Genomic DNA, 21,415 nt, shown 5'->3' on the forward strand with positions numbered 1-21,415 from the left:
ACAGCTTCCTTTGTGTGTCAAAGTCAAATCAAAATATCAAATTCTAAAACTAGACAGAACTTTGGTTAGAATAGAATTGAACTGAAAGTGTATTGTCGGTCTTCTCGGATGTTTAGATTATTTCCGGATAGTAGTAATAGTAATTCTTCGTTGTGTAAAGTACAAGAGGCCTAAACTTGTTAATAAACTATAACCGCTGTCGTAAAAAAAAGTTCCTGCCGGAAATAAAAACTCTTAAACCGTAAACATCGACCCATTTTTCAACCATAGTTTATTTTGAGGTTTACTTTATTTTCATCGTTGTGCTGGATTAATATTCTACTTTACTTGTGCTGCCCTGATTTAAATCTATTCGGTATGTACTAATTAAATCTTCGCTTAGACCCCATGAATCAATATAATATGATTGTGGTTTGTGTTGCTTTAATTCATTTTTTTAACTTGAAGTATATTAAAATTTGAAATTTACGTCCTTAATACAGTGTAACTTTGTCAAATGGGCTGAGAGATGTGATATACCTGGAGATATTGTTGATTATTCGATGTAAGGTTATGATAATTTTGAATTGCCACCCTTGTAACTCCTAAGAAGTAAGTTTTGTAACTAGCAATGCTCATTTAAGGCTTTTGTCCAAACATCTTTGGAGTCACCTCTTTAATTGGGTCTTTTTACTTTATTTTAAATTTTCTATACTTGTTCCATCTTAATTCTTTAAAATTCTGCATGAGTTTAAAGTACTATTTAATAATTTGCATGATGAGTAAAGTTTGTAAGTACGTCAAAACAGAACTTAGTGTGTAATAAATTGATTTTAGGAGGTTTTTTAGTCATATTTTATTTACTACCTACCTACCTAATTACCCTACATATTACTTATAATATTTTTTTTTATTGTATATATTTATTACTTACAAGAGATATTAAAATTTCAATGAACACATATTATATTATCATTTCATAGTATTAAATATCCATTTTTTTAATTAATCTTTTAAAAAAAGTAACAAAAGATTAAAGATTAAAAATTTTAAGAAACAACATATCAATGGCTCCTAAGTATACTGAGTCAACTAACAACTTTTGATAATTTCATTTTTTAAGATATTAATAACATTTACTTCATTTCCTATTTACATAATTACATATGAAAAAAATAAAGTTATTAAAAGTAGAGTTGACTCAGTATACTTAGGAGCCATCGATATTTTTGTATATGTAATAAAACTCTAAATTAAAAACTGTTTATTTAGGAAACCAGTTAAGTGAAAAGACACATTGAGTTGGTTGCATTATTTTATTAGACAAGAATTCCTACAGAAAAATTAATATGTAACAATTGGTCATTTTTTTAGATTTTAAAATAAATTTAATTATTTTTTTACAGATTATATTTAAAGAACAACTATATCGAAAAAACAAAACATTCCTGTAGATGCAAAAATGCAAAATATAGCAAAAATGATAACGGAACAACTCCGTAATCCAAACGAACTAGACATAAGCTTAAGAATGGAATTTGGGCCATTTGAAACGGTACATAAATGGAAGAGAATGTCTGAGTGCAACGAGTTTGTTGGTGCAAGGTGAGATTATTATCCTAAAAATTTTAATTACCCTAAAATTCTTCAAAATCACTTATAATTTAATTATTATAATTATTTGCATGAGAACTGTTATTGTATCATTAATTTTTTAATCGATATTCATTAAAAAATGATATCTACAAATAACAATATTACAAAAACCACAAAGGTTTGACTTATACAAATAAGAATACAAAGAAGATCATAGCTAAATAATACTGGTTTCAAGTAGTGTTGTGTTCCTGTGGTGATTGAGATGGCCAAAGAAAAATCATCATCACCATAGCATTAATACAAATAATAGCAAACAATACAAAGTAAATGTTATCAATATATATGAATGGATTGTTAACTAGAAATGACTAAATAGTTATGTCTGCCCATTCTACCATACATTCCTTAACTGTTACCAAAGCTTTATTTTATTTGTGGAGTTTAATAAACTAAAAATAGAGAAATAAAGGCCATGTCTTAAAAGTAAACCCCCAAAAAAATTAAATATAATAATATAAATAATATGTTATAAAATATTTCCATTTATTTATGTATTTAAAAAAATTACACAATACTTTTTTTGTTATGAATGACATTGGTTTAAAAAATAACTTCAGGCGAAGCAAACACACAGCTGTGGCTTACAAAGATGCCATTTATGTTTTTGGTGGTGACAATGGCAAATCTATGCTCAACGATCTTATAAGGTTTGATATAAAGGAAAAGTCATGGACAAAGACAGGATGTATGGGCACACGTCCAGCTCCGAGATATCATCATTCAGCTGTGGTGAGTACATCTTTGGTTTAAACACACATATACAACAACAACGTCTGAAATAAAAGGTAAGAAGAAGAAGAGAAAAAGGCTACAAAATATTATAAATTATGTTTTAGTTTTATTTCTAAGGTTTCTTAACATGAATTTGTTTTATTATGGTATTACTGGGAACTGAAATGAAACAGTTTGCATAAGTCCTACACCAACCTTTCTCTAGGATAGTGCCTATTAGCCTAAGCAATGAATATATCTAATGCATAGTATTTGCTTCTAGATCCTGAATCTACTAGCCATATACAAAGAAACATTAATGCAAAAAAAACTAGTTAATATAATTTTATGCATTCTAACAAAACAATTACTATATGTTGAATAAAACACATAGAGTTGCATGAAGAAACAGTATATGAATTTTCCTCTTTATATAGGAACTAGCTGTGCCCGCGGCTTCGCCCGCGTTGAAATCTGTGTGTCACAAAGTTTTCCCGCTAAACTTCCAGTGAAACTCTCATCAAAATCGGCTTAGCCATTCCGTAAACGTAGATTTTGAGAGAATCGATCACATACACTTTTGGAAACTTTGTTTTATAATACACTAACTGTTGCCCGCGACCAAGTCCGCGTGAAGCGCGCGTCGCGTCGAACAAAATGGTTCGTTGAATTCGTCAGAATTGTGGTATGAAATAATGTAGTAATAATATAGTATTGTAGTGTAAATATGTTTAAAATATTGCATGCAATTTAGTTTTTAATATGGTTCTGCGTAAATATATGCCAACGAATAGCATAACGCACGCTCCTCCGTGACTCCGTGACCACAGGGGTAAATAAAAAAGTATTCTAGTAACGTAAAGGTTAGATATTGTAAAAAATATTTTTTTTTTTGTACTACTTATAGGTGATCAATATAAATGTTTCATCTTTGGTTGGACCATCCAGCGGTTTTTGAATTCTCGTGATGAGTGAGTTAGTGACCTTTTTCTTTTATATACATTACGAAGCATTATTCCTTAGGGGTCGAGTTTCGTAAAATTCATTCTTAGCGAATGTTTACACCCTTTAAGAAACCTATTTGCCAAATTTCAAGTTTATAGCTGTTATAGTTTCGGAGATTTCGTGATGACTGAGTCAACCTACCAACCCCCCGTTTTAACTCCAAAAGGGAGTTGATTTCTAAAGATACATTATATGGACACCTTCGCACCATCTAAAGAGCGTACATTTTAAATTTCAAGTCTCTTACTTCAAAAACATAGGACTTTCATATAAACTTCTAAACCCCGTTTTACCCCCTTAGGGGTTGAATTTCGTAAAATCCGTTCTTAGCGAATATCTACGTTCTATAAGGAACCTACTTGCCAAATTTCAAGTTTGTAACTGTTATAATTTCGGAGATTTCGTGATGAGTAAGCCAACCTACCATCCCCCGTTTTAACCTCAAAAAGAAACGGATTTCTAAAGATACATTATTTGCACACCTTCTCACCATCTAAAGAGCGTACATTTTAAATTTCAAGTCTTTTACTTCAAAAGCATAGGACTTTCATACAAACGTCCAACCCCCGTTTTATCCCCTTAGGCATCGAGTATTGTAAAATCCGTTCTTAGCGGTGGTTTACGCCCTATAAGGAGCGTACCTGCTAAATTTCAAGTTTGTAGGTGTTATAGTTTCGGAGATTTCGTGATCAGTGAGTCAACCTATGATCCCCCGTTTTAACCCCAAAAAGGAGTTGATTTCTAAAGATACATTATTTGGACATCTTTTCACCATCTATAGAGCATACATTTTAAATTTCAAGTCCCTTACTTCAAAAACATAGGACTTTCATACAAACTTCCAACCCCTGTTTTACCCCCTTAGGGGTCGAGTTTCGTAAAATCCGTTCTTAGCGGATGCCTACGTCTTATAAGGAGCCTACCTGCCAAATTTCAAGTTTTTAGGTGTTATAGTTTCGGAGATTTCGTGATGAGTGAGTGACCTTTCGCTTTTATATATATTATAGATAAAGCTTAATACTTGCCAGAATCAATTTTAGTTTTACCTTTATACAACCACCACATTATGTATTTACATTTTTGAATAATGTAAGAATCTATCTGATTCTATATTAAAGGAAGCAGAGATATATAAGCAGAACAATAATTTGATTAGCATGTATGAGGTTCAGAAATTTTACCTATATGGTACAGATAATTTTTATTATTCAAAAATCAATATTTTAATTGCTTTAATATGCACCAAAATTTATTTCACAAAATATTATAATTATTTATTATTCATGTATAATTGATGTTTTACTACATATTTAGCAAGAAGCCTATGTTAAGAATTGATAAAACTTTTGCTCTTTTACTTGGTTACTATGAATTGAATACTTGATAAATAACAAAATACAATATATTAAGTAATACATAAAGTTCTGTTTTACTAAAATCCTTACAAGTACTGAATTTGGTTTCTATAAAATCACAAATTCCAAATAACTTATTTTAACTTCACATTTAAAAAATATTTATAGGTCTAGAAAATTAATATAATAACCATTGAATGTGAAATAATACTTTTAAGATAAATATTAGATAGATATCCCTAAAATGTCCTACAGATTGAGTTACTAACCATACCACATCTTGTGTTAATAAATCCTCTATTTTAGAGCAGATATTTTGTAATATATTTCAATATTAAAATAATTCAAATAAAACATAGATATAAATGTTATACGAAACTAAAATACTTATTTAACCGACTTCAAAAATAGAGGAGGTTACTCAATTCAACAATTTTTTTAAATGCATGTTCGGGGATAACTTCGTCGTTTATGAACCGATTTTAATAATTCTTTTTTCGTTGCAAAGGAGATATCCTAAGGGTGGTACCATGATAAGGAAACCAGGATCTAAAGATAGAATCCCAGAGAAATCGAGGGTATCCCTCGAAAATCGTAGTGACGACTAATGCGTTTGTTATTTTTTTTGTCTACTTACGTTGTATTACTTGCCAATGTATATGAAGTCGGTTTTTTTCATTTGCTATCAAACACAATTATTATTTTTATTTTGATAATTTACCAAAACGTTTCAACTTTGATTTATAAATGGCGGCTTGTTGTAATTTGATATTCAGACTCAAAATTATTACATAAAAAGATAATTATTAAGAATTCGGTAATATCAACTAAATACACCGAAATATTACGGTAATGATTAATATATGAAATATCTTTAAATAGTTTGTTCGTTCGTTCGAAATTCACATACTGCTTCTGCATACAACGCTTTGTGTTGTAGGAAAGCATATGATTTTCAGTTTTGTTTTGTCTGCAAAATAAAAAGGTTTAACATTCTAAAATGAATACTAATCTGTTTTAACTTTTGCAGGTGCACAGATCATCAATGTTCGTCTTTGGTGGATACACTGGCAACATTTTAGCAAATTCAAATTTAACCAATAAAAATGATCTATTTGAATACAAGTTTCAAAATGCTCAATGGGTACAGTGGAAGTTTACTGGCCAGTAAGTTACATATCAAATATAGAGCTGTAATAGTAATTTGTATTTCCCTTTTTAGCAGTGGAAAAAGATCTCAAAATATAATTTGTATTTTATTAGATTCGAAAATTGCACTTTAATATTAATTATTTATTAATTATTAAATTAATTAATAATTATTTATTAGTTTAATTTTAATAATTAAGGTTAAGAAAGGTATGTTGACAGTTAGATTTGACATTTATTTTGTTATCTATCTTCTAGAGAACCAGTACCCCGTTCAGCTCATGGTGCTGCAGTATATGATGACAAATTGTGGATATTTGCTGGCTATGATGGGAATGCGCGGCTAAATGATATGTGGACAATTAACTTAGTGGTAAGTCATGATAAAATTTTCACTTCTTTAGTTTGTAGGTGTGAATCAAACTGGCCTATTTTTCAATAATAACAGCGTTTTACCTACCAATAAAACGCTTATTAAGCGTTAACCTTATTTGAAGCCTTTTTATTTGAGAGAGACGAACTTGACTTCCGGTAGCGTGTCGGTAAATTTCTTCCTTTTTGACTGGTGGGTCATGTGACTTCCTTTTAAAAGTACCTCCCACCACGTTGAAGTTTCCTTTTTACCTGAAAGAATCTTGTGGCTCATTGAGTCTCAAATAAAAGTCATATATTCACCTGGAAGTGGTAGAGTATAAGGCTTTAAATAAGGTTAACGCTTAATAAGCGTTTTATTGGTAGGTAAAACGCTGTTATTAAGCCTTGAACCGTTATTTGAAGCCTTTTTATTTGAGACCTGTTTGTTATCTCCAGGTGTATAAATGAAACTCCTGTAAATTAATGTAAACATATATAATTTATTTAACCGTTTAATCATTAACTTATAATCAATACAACTTTTATTATTCAAGAATTACAATAGGTACAATAATTTATTAGTTCTCATTCACTGGTTCAAAATATTGTGACATAGATTGACCTGTTTGCTTCGATCTGACCTCACGACAATAATATTTCATAAAAGTACGTTCTGAACGCCAATTTCCTTTAGATAAAATTTCATCAATTGGACAATTTTGTATAAAGTTCTTTGAGTTAACTGCTGACCGTATACTTCCAGGACTAGCATTAATACCCGCTTGAATGAAAATTCTTTTAACCCAACCAGCTATGTATGTTCGAGAGGCAGGTCTTGGTAAACCACATGTTGTAATAAATAAATTATTCAGGCCATACTTTGAACGTCTATCGTGAGATAATTCAATCATACGTTTTATCCAATACACAGCATCTAAATTAATACATTCTTTATTTTCTAAAATGCGCCATCCAGATTGCCAATTTCGTACCGAGTCTGTTTTCGAACCAAACCTTGGCCACAATATTATATATCCCTCTTTTATTAAACAACCTTCTTTTTCAATTGTCAATAAGGTCAAATCATGGACTCGGCGACCTGAATATAGCAAAAGCAATAAAGCCGCTCTAGCAGAACATTCATAAAAACTATTACTATCAGGAACATTTTCCTTCAACCATTTTATTAAATCATCGACATCCCAAATTGGTGTTGTCTTAGGCCGGTTATTACAAGTGTTTAATTTAATTGATTTTAATGCTTGATGTACTAACAAATGCGAGCTTAATCTGTCATGACAATTTGGATCACACAATGTAGCGACCGCGGATTTGTAAACTAAAATTGTATTATATGCAAGGCCTTGTATTTGATGCAAGTCAATCAAAAACTTTGCTAAGTCAGAACCGGAAGGTTTAGAAACAGTTACTGAATTTTTGTTAGCCCAATTTGACCATTTCTGCCATGCATTTTTATACGTCCTCAAAGTAGAACTACGCCAGGCTTTTTGTAAGAACAATCTTTGTTCCTTAGACCAATCTTTTAGGCTATCAGACCACCCCCACATCTCCAAACTTCTAGAGTCATCTCGTGCCATCTGGGTGGGGGACGTCTGGTCATTACATCTATAAGGACTTTGTCGAGATTGTGTATTATGTAAGGAGGACTTATTGCCCTGTTTCTGAGATCCGGTCTCCAAAATACCTTCTCCCACCGTGGTACCACGATCAAAAATGTTCCCTTGGCTGAGTTCATGTGCTGAAGAACCTTGGGTATCAAGTAAGGGGGCGGAAACACCCATGCAAGTGGATAATTCCAAGTTTGACTGAACGCGTCGTAAAAACGTGCTTTTGGATCCCTTATGTCTAGACTGCAGTATTTCTGTACTACGTGAGCCCGGGCTGAAGCAAATAAATCTATTGTCGGTATTCCCCATAAAGCAAAAATTTTCTCGGTTATTTCTGGCAGGAGATGCCACTCGGGACGCGCTAGACTGCGCGAGAGGTGATCTGCTTCGCTGTTGTAACGACCTGGGATGTAGTGACACTCTATGTGTATCTTCGCGCAATCTAAAATTCTGAATATTTTTCGACAAAGATTCATTAAAGCATCTGATTTCGTTCCGCCCTCGTTCCTTAAATAGGCTATGACCGTTTTGTTGTCGCTCTGAACTAAAAGAGTCGAATTCCTTAGGACACGAGCGTGATCTTTTAAGACGCACCAAATTGCTAACATCTCCCTCTTGTTGGAGTGGTAAGCTGCTTCTTCTAAAGACCATTGACCGCAAAGGCTTACATGATTCAATTTTGCTCCCCATCCCATCTCTGATGCATCGGTTACGAGATAATTCGTTACTCGTGGGTAAAGTATCGGAGAACGGTTTGTTAAATTCACAATCCACCAGTCCAATTCTCGTATTCCATCTGGAGGGATTGGATAACAATAACGGGGATTTAGCCGCCGTAACACATTGCAATGCCTTAAAAGCATTCGATGATTCAGACGACCTCTGGGAACCGGGAAACTGGCAAAATTCAAGGACCCGATCAAGCTTTGCATTTCGTTTAATGTTGCTTTTTGACGTTTTTGCAATTTGTGGAGTTTTTTCAATAACTGCTTGCATTTCTGTACCGGCAGATATTTCTGGTTCTCGTGGGGATTCCAAATAATTCCCAAGTATTGAATGCTTTTTTGTGGGATAAGGATCGATTTTTTGTAATTTATTTTCCATCCTAATCTCTCTAAGAACAGAATGACTTTTTGGCCTTGTAAATAAAGCGTTTGAGGGTTTTGATGGACTAATAAAAAATCGTCTAGATATACAAGAATTCGTAGACCTATTGTTCTCAAATATTGGGCGATCCAGTTTGTTAAGCAAGCAAAAATTTTTGGAGCGCAAGCAAGACCGAAAGGCAAACATGTCATCTGCATCAACTGGTTTTTGTATATAACACGTAGATAACGTCTGTGCGATTTGTTTACTGGCAAATGGAAGTATGCATTTAGTAAATCTATTGTGATCATGTAATCGTTTAGTTGTAAAAAATTCGGCACTCTTTGTACATTGATTAGATGAAATTTGGATATCTGGATGTACTTGTTCAGATTTTTTAAATTGAAAATTGGACGCGATGTACCGTCGCTCTTTTATATTGCGAACATTGGAGAAACAAAACTTGGACTGAGAGGAGCCCGCTCTAATACTCTCATTTGCAGAAGTTGAGCTATTACATAGTCCATTTGTTCGGAACTTGGTGTCTTGTAAATGTTCTTTTTTAAATTTGGAGTATGTAATGGTGGTTTCTTTACAAACGGTATCCGAAAGTTTCTTATTATATTCACGACAATTAAGGGAGCTTTTGAGTCTATCCATCTTTGGATAAAATACTCTAGCTGACCAGCATGGAAAGTTTTCGAGTCATAATCTTTGTTTACCCTGAGTTCGTGCCTGACTATTGAACCTAGTCCTTGCCCCTTTTGGAAAGGGTTGATGGCTTTGAAATTGTTGATTAGATCTCAAATGCGAGGATCTAACTTGTGGCTGTTGATGCCTTTGAACAAAACGAGATGGATCTCGAGTTTGCATTTGAAAATTGTCATTAATGTAAGCCTGAGCTGGGAATCGATTTGAATAATCATTTATATTGCTATTTGCTGGATAGTTAAATCGTTGAGGGCCATAATAATCCCTCGTATAACTAGGCAGAGCCTGAGTTTGCTGTCGTAATGGCTGAGCTTGCGCAGCAGCCCTCTTATATGAAGACCTTTGTGAAGGCCAAAAAGCTTTGGTAATACCTCCAGCCTTTTCAATAGCAGCAGTAAAAGTTTCTTTTTGAAAAAGTGAATCCTGAGTGGGAGGAATCTTATTCAAGGCAGTCTTTAAAAATGCATCTTTTACTGAACGCAATATATTTTCACGCCTCTGCTGTATCAAATTTGCTCTATGACCACAAGTTAATTGTAAAACATCACTCGATATCTTTTGTAGGCTACCCTTTATAAAAATTTCGTTTAATTTCTCTTGTAATGAAACTGACGTAATATTATTTTGAACAGAATTTGACCAATCTACAAGTGATTTAAACCCTTGTTGTAACGCTTCATTTTGCATAATAAGAGCATGAGTAATAGCAGCAAAACCACGTTCAATAGATGCTAAGTGAACGTATTTATCATAAGGTTTTAATTCGTCATTGGTTTCTAATGGAATAAACCCGGGCACTGAGCAGTACTGTTTCTGTACCTCTGCAAATCTTACATTATTCCAATCGTCAGTATTAAAGTACTGTATATTATTCAAAATGTCAATATGATTAGAAAGAGTCTTGGGTAATGAGGGCTCTTTAAGAACTGTATTTAACGCGATATCAAAACTGTTGGATGTTTGCGCTACATCAACTTCATTATCATATAATTCTCTACTAACATCTGCACTAATCTCAGAAATATTCTCTGATAGCAAAGCTTGCTCATGTGAGTAAGGACTTGATTGATAAGCAGGTTGAAAAGCAACGCTACTAGTGATAAAATTTTTAATGTGACTTACTTGATCAGCTAAATCCTTAACAGTTTTCTCCATTAACCGCCTTTTCTTTTCACTCGCCTTTCTGGATTTATATATTGTCTTCTTCCTCTTATTGATGTTGTTGCTTTGAGCAATCTTCGATGTACTTGGTTGTGCTTCCACAGAGGAATCCGACTCAGAAGATGATTCCTCAGACAAGACCAATGAATTATGCTCCTCATTTTCCATATTGAATAATAATGAAAACACTGAAACAGTTTTTATAATTGCCTATAAAGTTTCTTAATACCAAATATTCAAAAACAACACGTCACACTAATTGTTCATAAATATTCTTACAATCACTATGTTTAATTATTATCTTCGATATTCCACAATGTCTGAAAAAACCGGAGGGTAGTACAACGTAATGCAAAAATCTTCTTTCATCAACATAATAAAACGGATTCAGTGTGAAGTTAAAGTCACTTCACAAATAAACATAAGTATTACCCTCACTATAATATAATATCAACATGACATAATGACATTGTAGTAATAATAGGAATAAATATAATTTATAATTTATAATATTTATAATTTATACTAGTTTATACTAGTTATATAAAAGTTTTACTGACTTACCAAATTGTGTCCGAACGCTACCGAAGGCAAGACGCCAATGAGCCACAAGATTCTTTCAGGTAAAAAGGAAACTTCAACGTGGTGGGAGGTACTTTTAAAAGGAAGTCACATGACCCACCAGTCAAAAAGGAAGAAATTTACCGACACGCTACCGGAAGTCAAGTTCGTCTCTCTCAAATAAAAAGGCTTCAAATAACGGTTCAAGGCTTAATATTTTATTGCCTAGGGTGAGAATCATCAATGGGAGCGAGTAGAGCAGAAGGGTGAGTGTCCACCGACTTGCTGCAACTTCCCCGTGGCTGTCGCTCGTGGGAAGATGTTCGTATTCAGTGGGCAAAGCGGTGCAAAGATCACCAACGCACTCTTCCAGTTTGACTTTGAGACGCATACGTGAGTATTGAAGTGCATTAATTTTTTGTGCTAATATGGTATAGACTTAACTGTACATACATCATGCAATTTCATTTCTACTTGCTGACATAGATGTCCCAGAACATATTCTGAAAAGGGATTTTTTATAATATACTCCTGAATTACAAAAGACAGTTAATATACTCAACAATTCTGTGGCGCGGATTGACTCCGCGACCATCCATTATCGCATCTATTATGTTCTGCTCCCACAGATTGTGTTGTATTCCCACGTATTGTCCCTCTCCTCCCATGTGTCCCTTGCACGTCATACCCATCTCGCAACTGGCGTCCCTGTCTCACACATGCCGTACCCATTTCCACGTATCATACCCATATTTCACGTGTTGTCATTTTGTCTAATTGTCTAGTGGTTGATGTAATGAAAGGCTATTGAGCGTAGATATATGTATTGTAATATTATAATTTACAATATTTAATTATTGCGACGATGTTACAGTGTGAAGTTAGAATGGCGACTGGCGACAGAATATATATTAATTACTTGACTATATAGCATATTGAATATCGATTTGTTTCTAGATGCCAATATGGACAGTGATTTTGTGTACATTAATAGAAGATAAAACGTAGGCACAATTGTCGTAGCGTATGTCACGTGTTGAGGTTGTCTCCCGCGCAGGTGGAGCCGCGTGTGCACGGAGCACCTGCTGCGCAGCGCGGGCCCGGCGCCGGCGCGCCGCTACGGGCACGTGATGCTGCACCACGCGCGACACCTCTACGTGTTCGGCGGCGCGGCCGACAGCACGCTGCCCTCCGACCTGCACTGCTACGACCTCGACACGCAGATGTGGTAACAACCCGTACTTATATATCATTACAGCCTAAACAGTCCACTACTGGACATAGACTTCCACAAGTTTACGCCACAAATAACGTGAACTCATGTGTTTTGCCCATAGTCACCACGCTGGGCAGGCGGGTTGGTGACCGCAGTACTGGCTTTGTCGCACCGAAGATGCTGCTGCCCGTCTTAGGCCTGTGTATTTCAAAGCCAGCAGTTGGATGGTTATCCCGCCATCGGTCGGCTTCTTAAGTTCCAAGGTGGTAGTGGAACCTTGTTATCCCTTAGTCGCCTCTTACGACACCCACGGGAAGAGAGGGGGTGGCTAAATTCTTTAGTGCCGTAGCCACGCAGCACAACGTGCTGCCGTAATTATATATACCGTGTTTGGATTACTCTGTACTTATTGCTTGGTACCAGATATTTTATTTTTAAACAAGTACATAGGTCGGCAATAAGCGGTGATGGTAAACGTGGTGGTAAGCGATTACCGTTGCTTATAGACGCCTGCAACACCAGAAGCATCGCAAGCGCGTTACCAACCCTATACGTCCACCCTGCGCCCCAAGACGTCTGGTCACCTTACTGACTACAGAAACACAATACTGCTTGAAAGCACTATTATTTAGCTTTGATCTTCTATAAGGTTGAGCTGTGCACTTCCCCAATCTGTTGGGGCTGCTCAAGATTTTAGAGAGAAGGATATTTTCCTGCTGTGACCTCAGTCAGTCTAGTCGCTTATGGTGAATTTACAATAGACTAGTAACTTAATGGAAAGGATAATTAGTTTTTAGAAAGTTAATAAAAGCAATAAGTCAAATCAATTTTGCAAATATGATAATAAATAAATAAAGCCTTTATTCACTGACCATTTTGTTTAGACCTAATTATTACAATAGTAAAATAGATATAAAGTAAATACAATAACAAGTATATAATAGTTGAATGTAAGAGAATGAGTGAAGAACGATTGACAAAAAAGTGTATAAGGCGAGTGTGGATGGAAGAGTTGGAAGGGGTAGACCTAGGCGGACGTTCCGAGACCAAATAAGGGACGTCTTGAAAAAAGTACCCTAAACCGAAGAGCATGTATGAAGGGAATAATGAAAGTGGACGAAGCGAAAGAAGTATGTAAGGATCGTAGCAAGTGGAAAGTAGTGGTCTCTGCCTACCTCTACGGGAAAGAGGCGTGATTATATGTATGTATGTGTATTCAATAACAAGTAGCACTGCAAAATGGCAGTTTTTTACTATTTTAGTGACTGGTTCTTTTGTTAGGTTGTCCTTCGACATAGGCCTCCCCTAGTGCTCCCACACATTTCTTTCACTTTGTTAGTTCTCATAATAGGTCCAGTTCCATTTCAGTATTTTTTTTTTTTAATTTTTTGCTAATAGCACTCACTTTTGTCCTGTTTCGTAAATATTGTCATTGGGATTGTTTCGTTTTTAAATATTTCTTTCAAAGACCAATAGCGTTTCCAAGTGCTGTTTATCCTCCTGTCGATCTCCTTTGAATATTGGTCTTTTGTGGATATGATTAGCCCTAGATATACGTATTCTCGTCGACATATTCAATAGGCTCTTGCCTTAATTCTATGTTATGTTTTATCGCATTTGTCATTAGCTTAATCTTTTTTGTATTCATTGATAAGCCTGCCTTTAAGCCTTTTTAAAATTCAAAATCCTATTCCATACATTCCTTGTATCTCACCATTGTGATAAAAATGTATTCGTTATATTCTCTTATTTCTTCTCCTGATCTCCTAACTTCGCATAATCCAATAATATCGCAGTTTATTGATTTTAGAGCGTATTCCAATTCTTAATTCTTCTAATCTATGGTCTTCCATTAGAGTTCTGACGTTTAAAGTTGCGTGATAAAAAAATTTCTTCTCGTTTATGGTGAAGGACGTTTTTCTAGGGGGTGATGGTTTAACAACCCTACGGGGACCAGCTAGGTTAGGGTAGTGTTGTTCTGCATCCGGTTACTAGTATATTGTTGCTACTTGTTTTGATTGAGCTTTTCTTGAGACAGTGAATTTGATCTATTTCTTGTTATCTTGAATGAATTTTTCTTGTTTTATTTTATTGATGGAGTGTCGCTGACTAGTTTCTTTACATACTTATAATTTTCTGGAGGCGTAGATTGTACTCTTTTCCTTTTCTCTTTATTTATGTTGCCTTCTACACTTCCTTGACACATGAAAAGTTTCCCTTCGCCCGTTCTTCTTTAAGCTCTAGTTACAATTCTCTTCGTCTTTCCATAAACCTCCTTTAAGTTCCTTTCTGCTTTAGTGTCTCTTTTCTCTTCCAAATATTTGTAAAAGAAACAAGCACAGGGCGTATTTTATTTTCTTTATTGACCCCGATGCTATGAACCTTCGACACATCATTTGACTCTAGAGCAATATTTAATTCAGATTCGATAGTGCCCTGCACTATTTGAAATAATTCCAATGTAGATTTTTCTTTTTCTTCTATACCAAAAACAAAAATATTATTTTTCTTCTTTTCCTTTGCCAAGTATTCTATTTTCCTTTCCAACATCTTAATTTTACTTCATAATTTTATTTTCTTCTATTAATGGTTCTAGCTGTCAGTTAGTTTTTTATGATATTATATTATTTTATTTATCCATCTCAATTTTCATCTGGTCAAAGTAATTTAAATTGTCCTTCTATTGTGGTTTTCCCGTTAGCAGACTGGCAACACTATGGTCGTACTTGACGTTCGATGACGGCAAAAGTCGAAGTTCGTTTTTGTCGGTTGTTGTTAAAAATATGGGGGTAGTCTGTAAATAAACCTTTAATGCGATGATCTTTCGTAATTATTTGTGTAAACTATTGAGCAACTATATTATTTATAGATTTACCCCTGCTCTCCAAAAATCGTATCTCTCACCACAACACAACAAATGTTATAATAACACGGATAAAAACTGGTGTTTATAAATTAAAAAGACTGACAAGTTATAGGGTGAAGTTGGCCACTTCACAGCCGGAAGCAGAACGGCAAATATGATATACGCAAATAAAATTAGAACGGCACATCTACCTACTTTACCTACCTTACCTACTTTACCTACCTTACCTACTTTACCTACCTTACCTACTTTACCTACCTTACCTACTTTACCTACCTTACTTTAAATTGAGCTTGCCTACAAGATTCTGCTCCTAATTACTGTTGTTTTATTCGGTCGGTCTCCTGTGTACTATAAAATTAAATTCTCGATTAGGTCGGTAGTCCACCCAGCTGCGGATTCCCAGATCCCATCAGGCCGGCTGTTCCACGCAGGCGCGGTAGTAGGCGATGCCATGTACATCTTCGGCGGCACCGTAGACAACAATGTGCGGAGTGGAGATTTGTATCGTTTTCAGGTAACTGACAATTACTCGTTAACTTTTCTTCCCTAATTGTTAAAATGTAAAATGTTTCACTTGCGTTATATTATGATTTTTTTTATTATGTATAAATTTATTTATCACTAAACATTCTACAAAACAACTCACAACTTAAGAAGTAATATTATATTATGTCTATTATATGGAGATCGATTAATTACGTATCCTGATTTTCTTTGGACCAGAACTTTTGCAAGTGTGATTGGTATTATTATACTTACTTAAATATTAGACCTTCAAAATCAAATTTATATAGACCAACAATATATTTCTTCTTTGTCTTTTGGATTAAAGACTTTCAATGGTGTCAAAAGATCTCAGATAATTCGCCAATGTTAGGCTTTATTATTATAATTTACTGTTTTTGTTCTATTTGGAATCTTTATTATATAGAAACTACTTTAAAAAAAATCTTTTTCTAGCTTTCAAACTACCCTCGGTGTACACTGCACGACGATTTTGGTCGTATCCTAAAGTCTCAGCAGTTCTGCGACGTGACGCTACTGGTTGGAGCTGATCAAACCACAGTTTACGCACATCAGGCCATGCTTGCTGCTAGATCGCAGTATCTTAGAGCTAAAATTAAGTAAGAATGTTTTACATCGTTTTTATTGGAAACATTTTAATTTACAAAAAGAAATATTATTTTATAGTTTTATATATGAGTAAGGAGACTTTAAATTTTATACAATTGGCATTACAAAATTTTACTTGTAAAAACATTTATTTATTCTTAATGTACACCGAAATACAGACACATATAAAAAAAGATACAATACAAGATGTACAAAGCCAATCTTATCACTATGAAGCGATTTCTTCCAGATAACCTTTGGGTACTGGACACGATACAGTAGCAGCGGTTAGAAGTGTGCACATATTAAGGAGGAAAAATCAATAATAAATAACGTTAAACAAATTGTTTACATGTTTAATACTAAAAATACGAGGCATTATCAGACATACGTAGATATAAACTACGATATGATAGACTTACATAAATAAAAAAACTTATATATAAATAAGTAAACATATAACTTTATATATATATATATATATACACATATAAAGTAAATTACAAATCACGGCCGTTATTACTTAATGAGCGACGTATAATGCAACAACAAAAACACAAATAATGCAAAAACAAGCTTGCGTTGGAGCTTGTCTTATTGAAAGCAGAACAGAGTTCCACAGACGGACAGCATTATCATTTCAGCCTATTGCAGTCCATTACAGTTCATTGCTGGACATAGGCCTCCACAAGTTCGCGCCAAAAATGGCGTGAACTTATGTGTGTTTTGCCCATAGTCACCACGCTGGGCAGGCGGGTTGGTGACATATATACATAGGTATTGTTTAGTATCAATCATTTGTATGTTTTCTTTTTAATTCTCAGAGAAGCAAAAGAAGAACTGGCGAAGCGTATAGCGGCAGGTGAAGAAGAGGCTACAGCGGAATGTTCATACAAATCTCGACCTCAACTCACTGTTATACTGCCGGAAGCAACGCCTGAAGCATTTAATATGGTCCTCAACTACATTTACACTGACAGAATTGATCCAACCGAAAAAGGTAATGTAATTTTTTTAGATGGATATCGTGTAGTAACATAATATTATTTAATTATAATATTACTTTATTTTTATTACAATGCACACTAAACCATTCATGAAGAAAGCCTAAAAATATAAGCCAAATTGACATTTTAACTAATGCTTATTTCTATAAATTGTTATCGAGTACCTATCCTTAGGAGCTAGGACATACAATCCAACTGAGTAGATTATATTTCGAAAAAGAGGTAACAGGAATTGAAATGGGTTAGGCAGCGTTCAGAAACTTTATTATGTTACCCTCTAAAGTTCTTTAATGTCTGAGAACGAATGATTTCGAGTAGTTTTTGTTACCAGTGACAAATAATTCTGAGACTTTGGCGCTGATTTGGACTTAACTTAACCTTGTATTTAATCATTGGGGTAAATACAAAATCTGTAGAAGAATCAAATTCATCATCATCATCAACATCATCATTATCATCATCATCATTAACATCATCATTATCATCATCATCATTAACATCATCATTATCATTATCATCATCATCATCATCATCATTTTAGCCTATCACAGTCCACTGCTGGACATAGGCCTGCACAAGTTCGTGAACTCGTGTGTTTTGCTCATAGTCACCACGCTGGGCAGGCGGATTGATGACCGTAGGGTTGACTTTGTCGCACCGAAGATGCTGCTACCCGTCTTCGGCCTGTGCATTTCAAAGTCAGCAGTTGGATGGTTATCCCGTCATCAGTCGGCTTTTTAAGTTCCAAGGTAGTAGTGGAACTGTTATCCCTTAATCGCCTCTTTCGACACCTACGGGAAAAGCCCCCCTTAGGGGGTGAGTGAGAAGGAGGAGAGTAATATTCTTTACTGCCGTAACCACACAGCAGCAATCACCTTATTTCTGTGAAATTATTAAATAATGCGGGAGGCCATGGCTCGCCAGATAGACCGACAACTTGAAAAGCGTAGTTGGTGTCGACTGGATAACGAAAGCGGGAGATTGGGTCTCGTGGCGTACCCCGAGTGAGGCTTACGTCCAGCAGTGGAGTATAATAGGCTGATGATGGTTATATAAATGACTGAAACTGTCTTAACTGTTGGTCGACAGACGAGGACCCCGCGTCGCCCGCCACCATCCTGCTGGTGATGGAGGTGCTGCGGCTGGCGCTGCGGCTCAACATCCCGCGCCTGCGCGGCCTGTGCGCGCGCTACCTGCGCGCCAACCTGTGCTACAGCAACGTGCTGCAGGCGCTGCACGCCGCGCACCACGCCGCGCTCGCCTGCATCAAGGAGTACTGCCTGAGGTGGCTCCCGCTACTACCGGACCATCTGCCGCGCTATCGACCCTCTAGTGCGTTGCCGACCCTATAGCGCGTTACCGACCCTATAGCGCGTTACCGACCCTATAGCGCGTTACCGACCCTATAGCGCGTTACCGACCCTATAGCGCGTTGCCGACCCTATAGCGCGTTACCGACCCTATAGCGCGTTACCGACCCTATAGCGCGTTGCCGACCCTATAGCGCGTTACCGACCCTATAGTACGTTACCGAGCCTATAGCGCGTTGTCGACCCTATAGCACGTTGCCGACCCTATAGCGCGTTGCCGACCCTATAGAGCGTTACCGCCCCTTGAGCGCAGCCATACTCAACCTTTTTTTATAGGGGCCAAAAATAGGTTTCAGTATTGTTTTCGTGGGCTGCAAGAAAAAACTATTTATGTTTTTAATAAAAACGTAATTCCAAGTTAACAACAATGTTACCGAGCGAGCGAGTTATACCGAGCCATAATTTTGCTACTCTTCCCGAAATTAAGAGACTCTTCAATAATTAACGTAAGTTGATTAAATTATTAATTTCATGTAGGTTCGTCGTGAAAGACTACAATTTTACGGCTATCGTGATGTCGTCGGAGTTTGAGCAGATGGACCAGCGGTTAATGGTAGAAGTGATCCGTCGTCGACACCAACCAACGCATAAAATATCCGCTAACAACGAGCAAGAGGAGGAAGTGATTGGTAATTTAAATGTATATAGTCTGGCTAACGAAAGTAGATACTCGGTTTTTTTGCATACTTTTTAAATGACAACACTGTAGGGTTACCACCATCGGGTATATTACCTCTTTAATTGGGGAATATCTAGCCGTACTTTCATTAGCTAGACTATAGTTTTTATTAAATGTTAACAAATGCAATTTATGTAAAAAAAAACAAGTGTGCTTTAGGCCATATGACTGAAGTAAAACTTCTTTAGTTTCTCCTACGTAATATACGAAACGTAACACTAGTCCATTCTATCTTCTGTAACTTATATCTTCCTCTCAAATTCCGTTCGCCTCGCCCGATCATACTTTTTGTCACGCTCTCGTCACGCATTCACCAGCTTAGTCCCCAAGTCAAGCGTGTGTAGTTTTACTTTTAAAAAAAAAAACGACTGTGCTTAAGACCACGAGTGAAGTAAAACTTTCTATCTTCACTAACTTATCTGTCTCAACTTCCGTTCGCCTCGCCTGATCACACTTTTTGTAACGCTCTCGTCAGGCTTTCAACAGCTTACTTTATAAGTTTGTTATGTTCTGTATAAACTAACATATTGTACCTTTTAGTTCAATGGCTCAAAAATAAATAATAATAATAACGGAGTGTGACAAGTGAGTATAGTTCGCGTCATGTAAAAAGAACGCTGAAAGAAACTGGAGGGGGTGCGTTTGCGCATGGGTATACTCGCGCACAAAAGTACTTCTGTTTTATTTTTTAATTACGCTTTCACTCGCGGCTTCGTATAATGGTTATTGGTAGGTACATTAAAAAATACTAGAAATACAAGTGCGAATAATTCGGACTAAATAAGTATAATAATTATCACTTTACAAAATTACAAAAAAAAAAAAAAAAAAAAATTAAAAGCAATAACAAATTTTTCAGTTATTGAAATGTCGTATTCAAAAATATTAATTATCTGTACTCTCGATATTCGTATCTTAATAGTTTTTCTGTGTTTAAAATGATAAATTGATATTTGTTTTTTAGTGAAATAAATAGTAAATGGAGAATTTTGTAATTTAAAACTTTTGTGCGCGATAATATTTTGAGTCGACGTCGAACTGTCCAACCAATAGCACACTGGCAAGCATGCGACACGTGATAAACACTTCCGTCCGCTACCCCATACCACCAAATAGACCGATAAATCGCTTCTGCGCAGCTTCAAGGCCAGCGTCCTTTTTACATGACGCGAACTATATATGCGTGTATAATTATAGTAAACGATTTTCTGGCGTATGTATGCGTGTAAACGTATAACAGTGTCGGTGTCGGCACGGATATTGAGCGAGCGGTGACACATTGGGGATAGCTTCGTGCTAAAAATAAAAATAAAGTATTTTGTACCCATTAAATATATCCATAAAAGTCGAAGTAAAGTTGAAGGTCAACGCTCAATATTCCTTCCGATAATTATACGTTCGCTTAGGCGTGTGTATAGGCGTGACGAAAGATTTTGAAAACCTCTTTCGTATTGTGGGTATACATTTACTATTTACGAAAAAACCTTTATTTCGGTAATAAACTTAACTTTACGAAGTTTAAATAGTGCGCTAAAACGGCTGCAGGTGTCATGGCGTCGGCTCTGACGTTACGCTTAGGTAAACAGTTATTGTGTCTAGGAACGAAACACAGGGAATGAGAGTATTGACAGGATGTTTATATAAGCTTGACGTCATGCGCTGTGGTTCGTGTTTCAATCAAAATGGCCGATTGGAGTATTTTGATGATTTATTTTTATTATTTTGTGCGGGTTCGATCCCCGCACATGACAAACATTTATATTGGCCATACAGGTGTTTGCCATGGTCTGGGTGTTTGTGCA

General features: G+C 35.7%; 1 protein-coding gene across 1 annotated transcript in view; it reads left to right on the forward strand.

Annotated features, from left to right (window-relative positions):
* Positions 1 to 21,415, forward strand: part of LOC123663736 (leucine-zipper-like transcriptional regulator 1 homolog) — a 27,250-nt gene continuing 5,835 nt past the window's right edge. Inside the window, exons 1-12 of the mRNA XM_045598402.1 lie at positions 1 to 355; positions 1,386 to 1,584; positions 2,196 to 2,367; positions 5,740 to 5,876; positions 6,117 to 6,231; positions 11,589 to 11,752; positions 12,417 to 12,587; positions 15,817 to 15,958; positions 16,405 to 16,568; positions 17,382 to 17,557; positions 18,654 to 18,849; positions 19,412 to 19,563. Coding sequence (XP_045454358.1) covers positions 1,442 to 1,584; positions 2,196 to 2,367; positions 5,740 to 5,876; positions 6,117 to 6,231; positions 11,589 to 11,752; positions 12,417 to 12,587; positions 15,817 to 15,958; positions 16,405 to 16,568; positions 17,382 to 17,557; positions 18,654 to 18,849; positions 19,412 to 19,563 — 1,732 coding nt within the window. The 5' untranslated portion in view covers positions 1 to 355; positions 1,386 to 1,441. The remainder of the gene's footprint in view (positions 356 to 1,385; positions 1,585 to 2,195; positions 2,368 to 5,739; positions 5,877 to 6,116; positions 6,232 to 11,588; positions 11,753 to 12,416; positions 12,588 to 15,816; positions 15,959 to 16,404; positions 16,569 to 17,381; positions 17,558 to 18,653; positions 18,850 to 19,411; positions 19,564 to 21,415) is intronic.

Source organism: Melitaea cinxia, chromosome 20 (genome assembly GCF_905220565.1).
Source record: "Melitaea cinxia chromosome 20, ilMelCinx1.1, whole genome shotgun sequence".
In the NCBI taxonomy this organism is placed as follows: Eukaryota; Metazoa; Arthropoda; class Insecta; order Lepidoptera; family Nymphalidae; genus Melitaea; species Melitaea cinxia.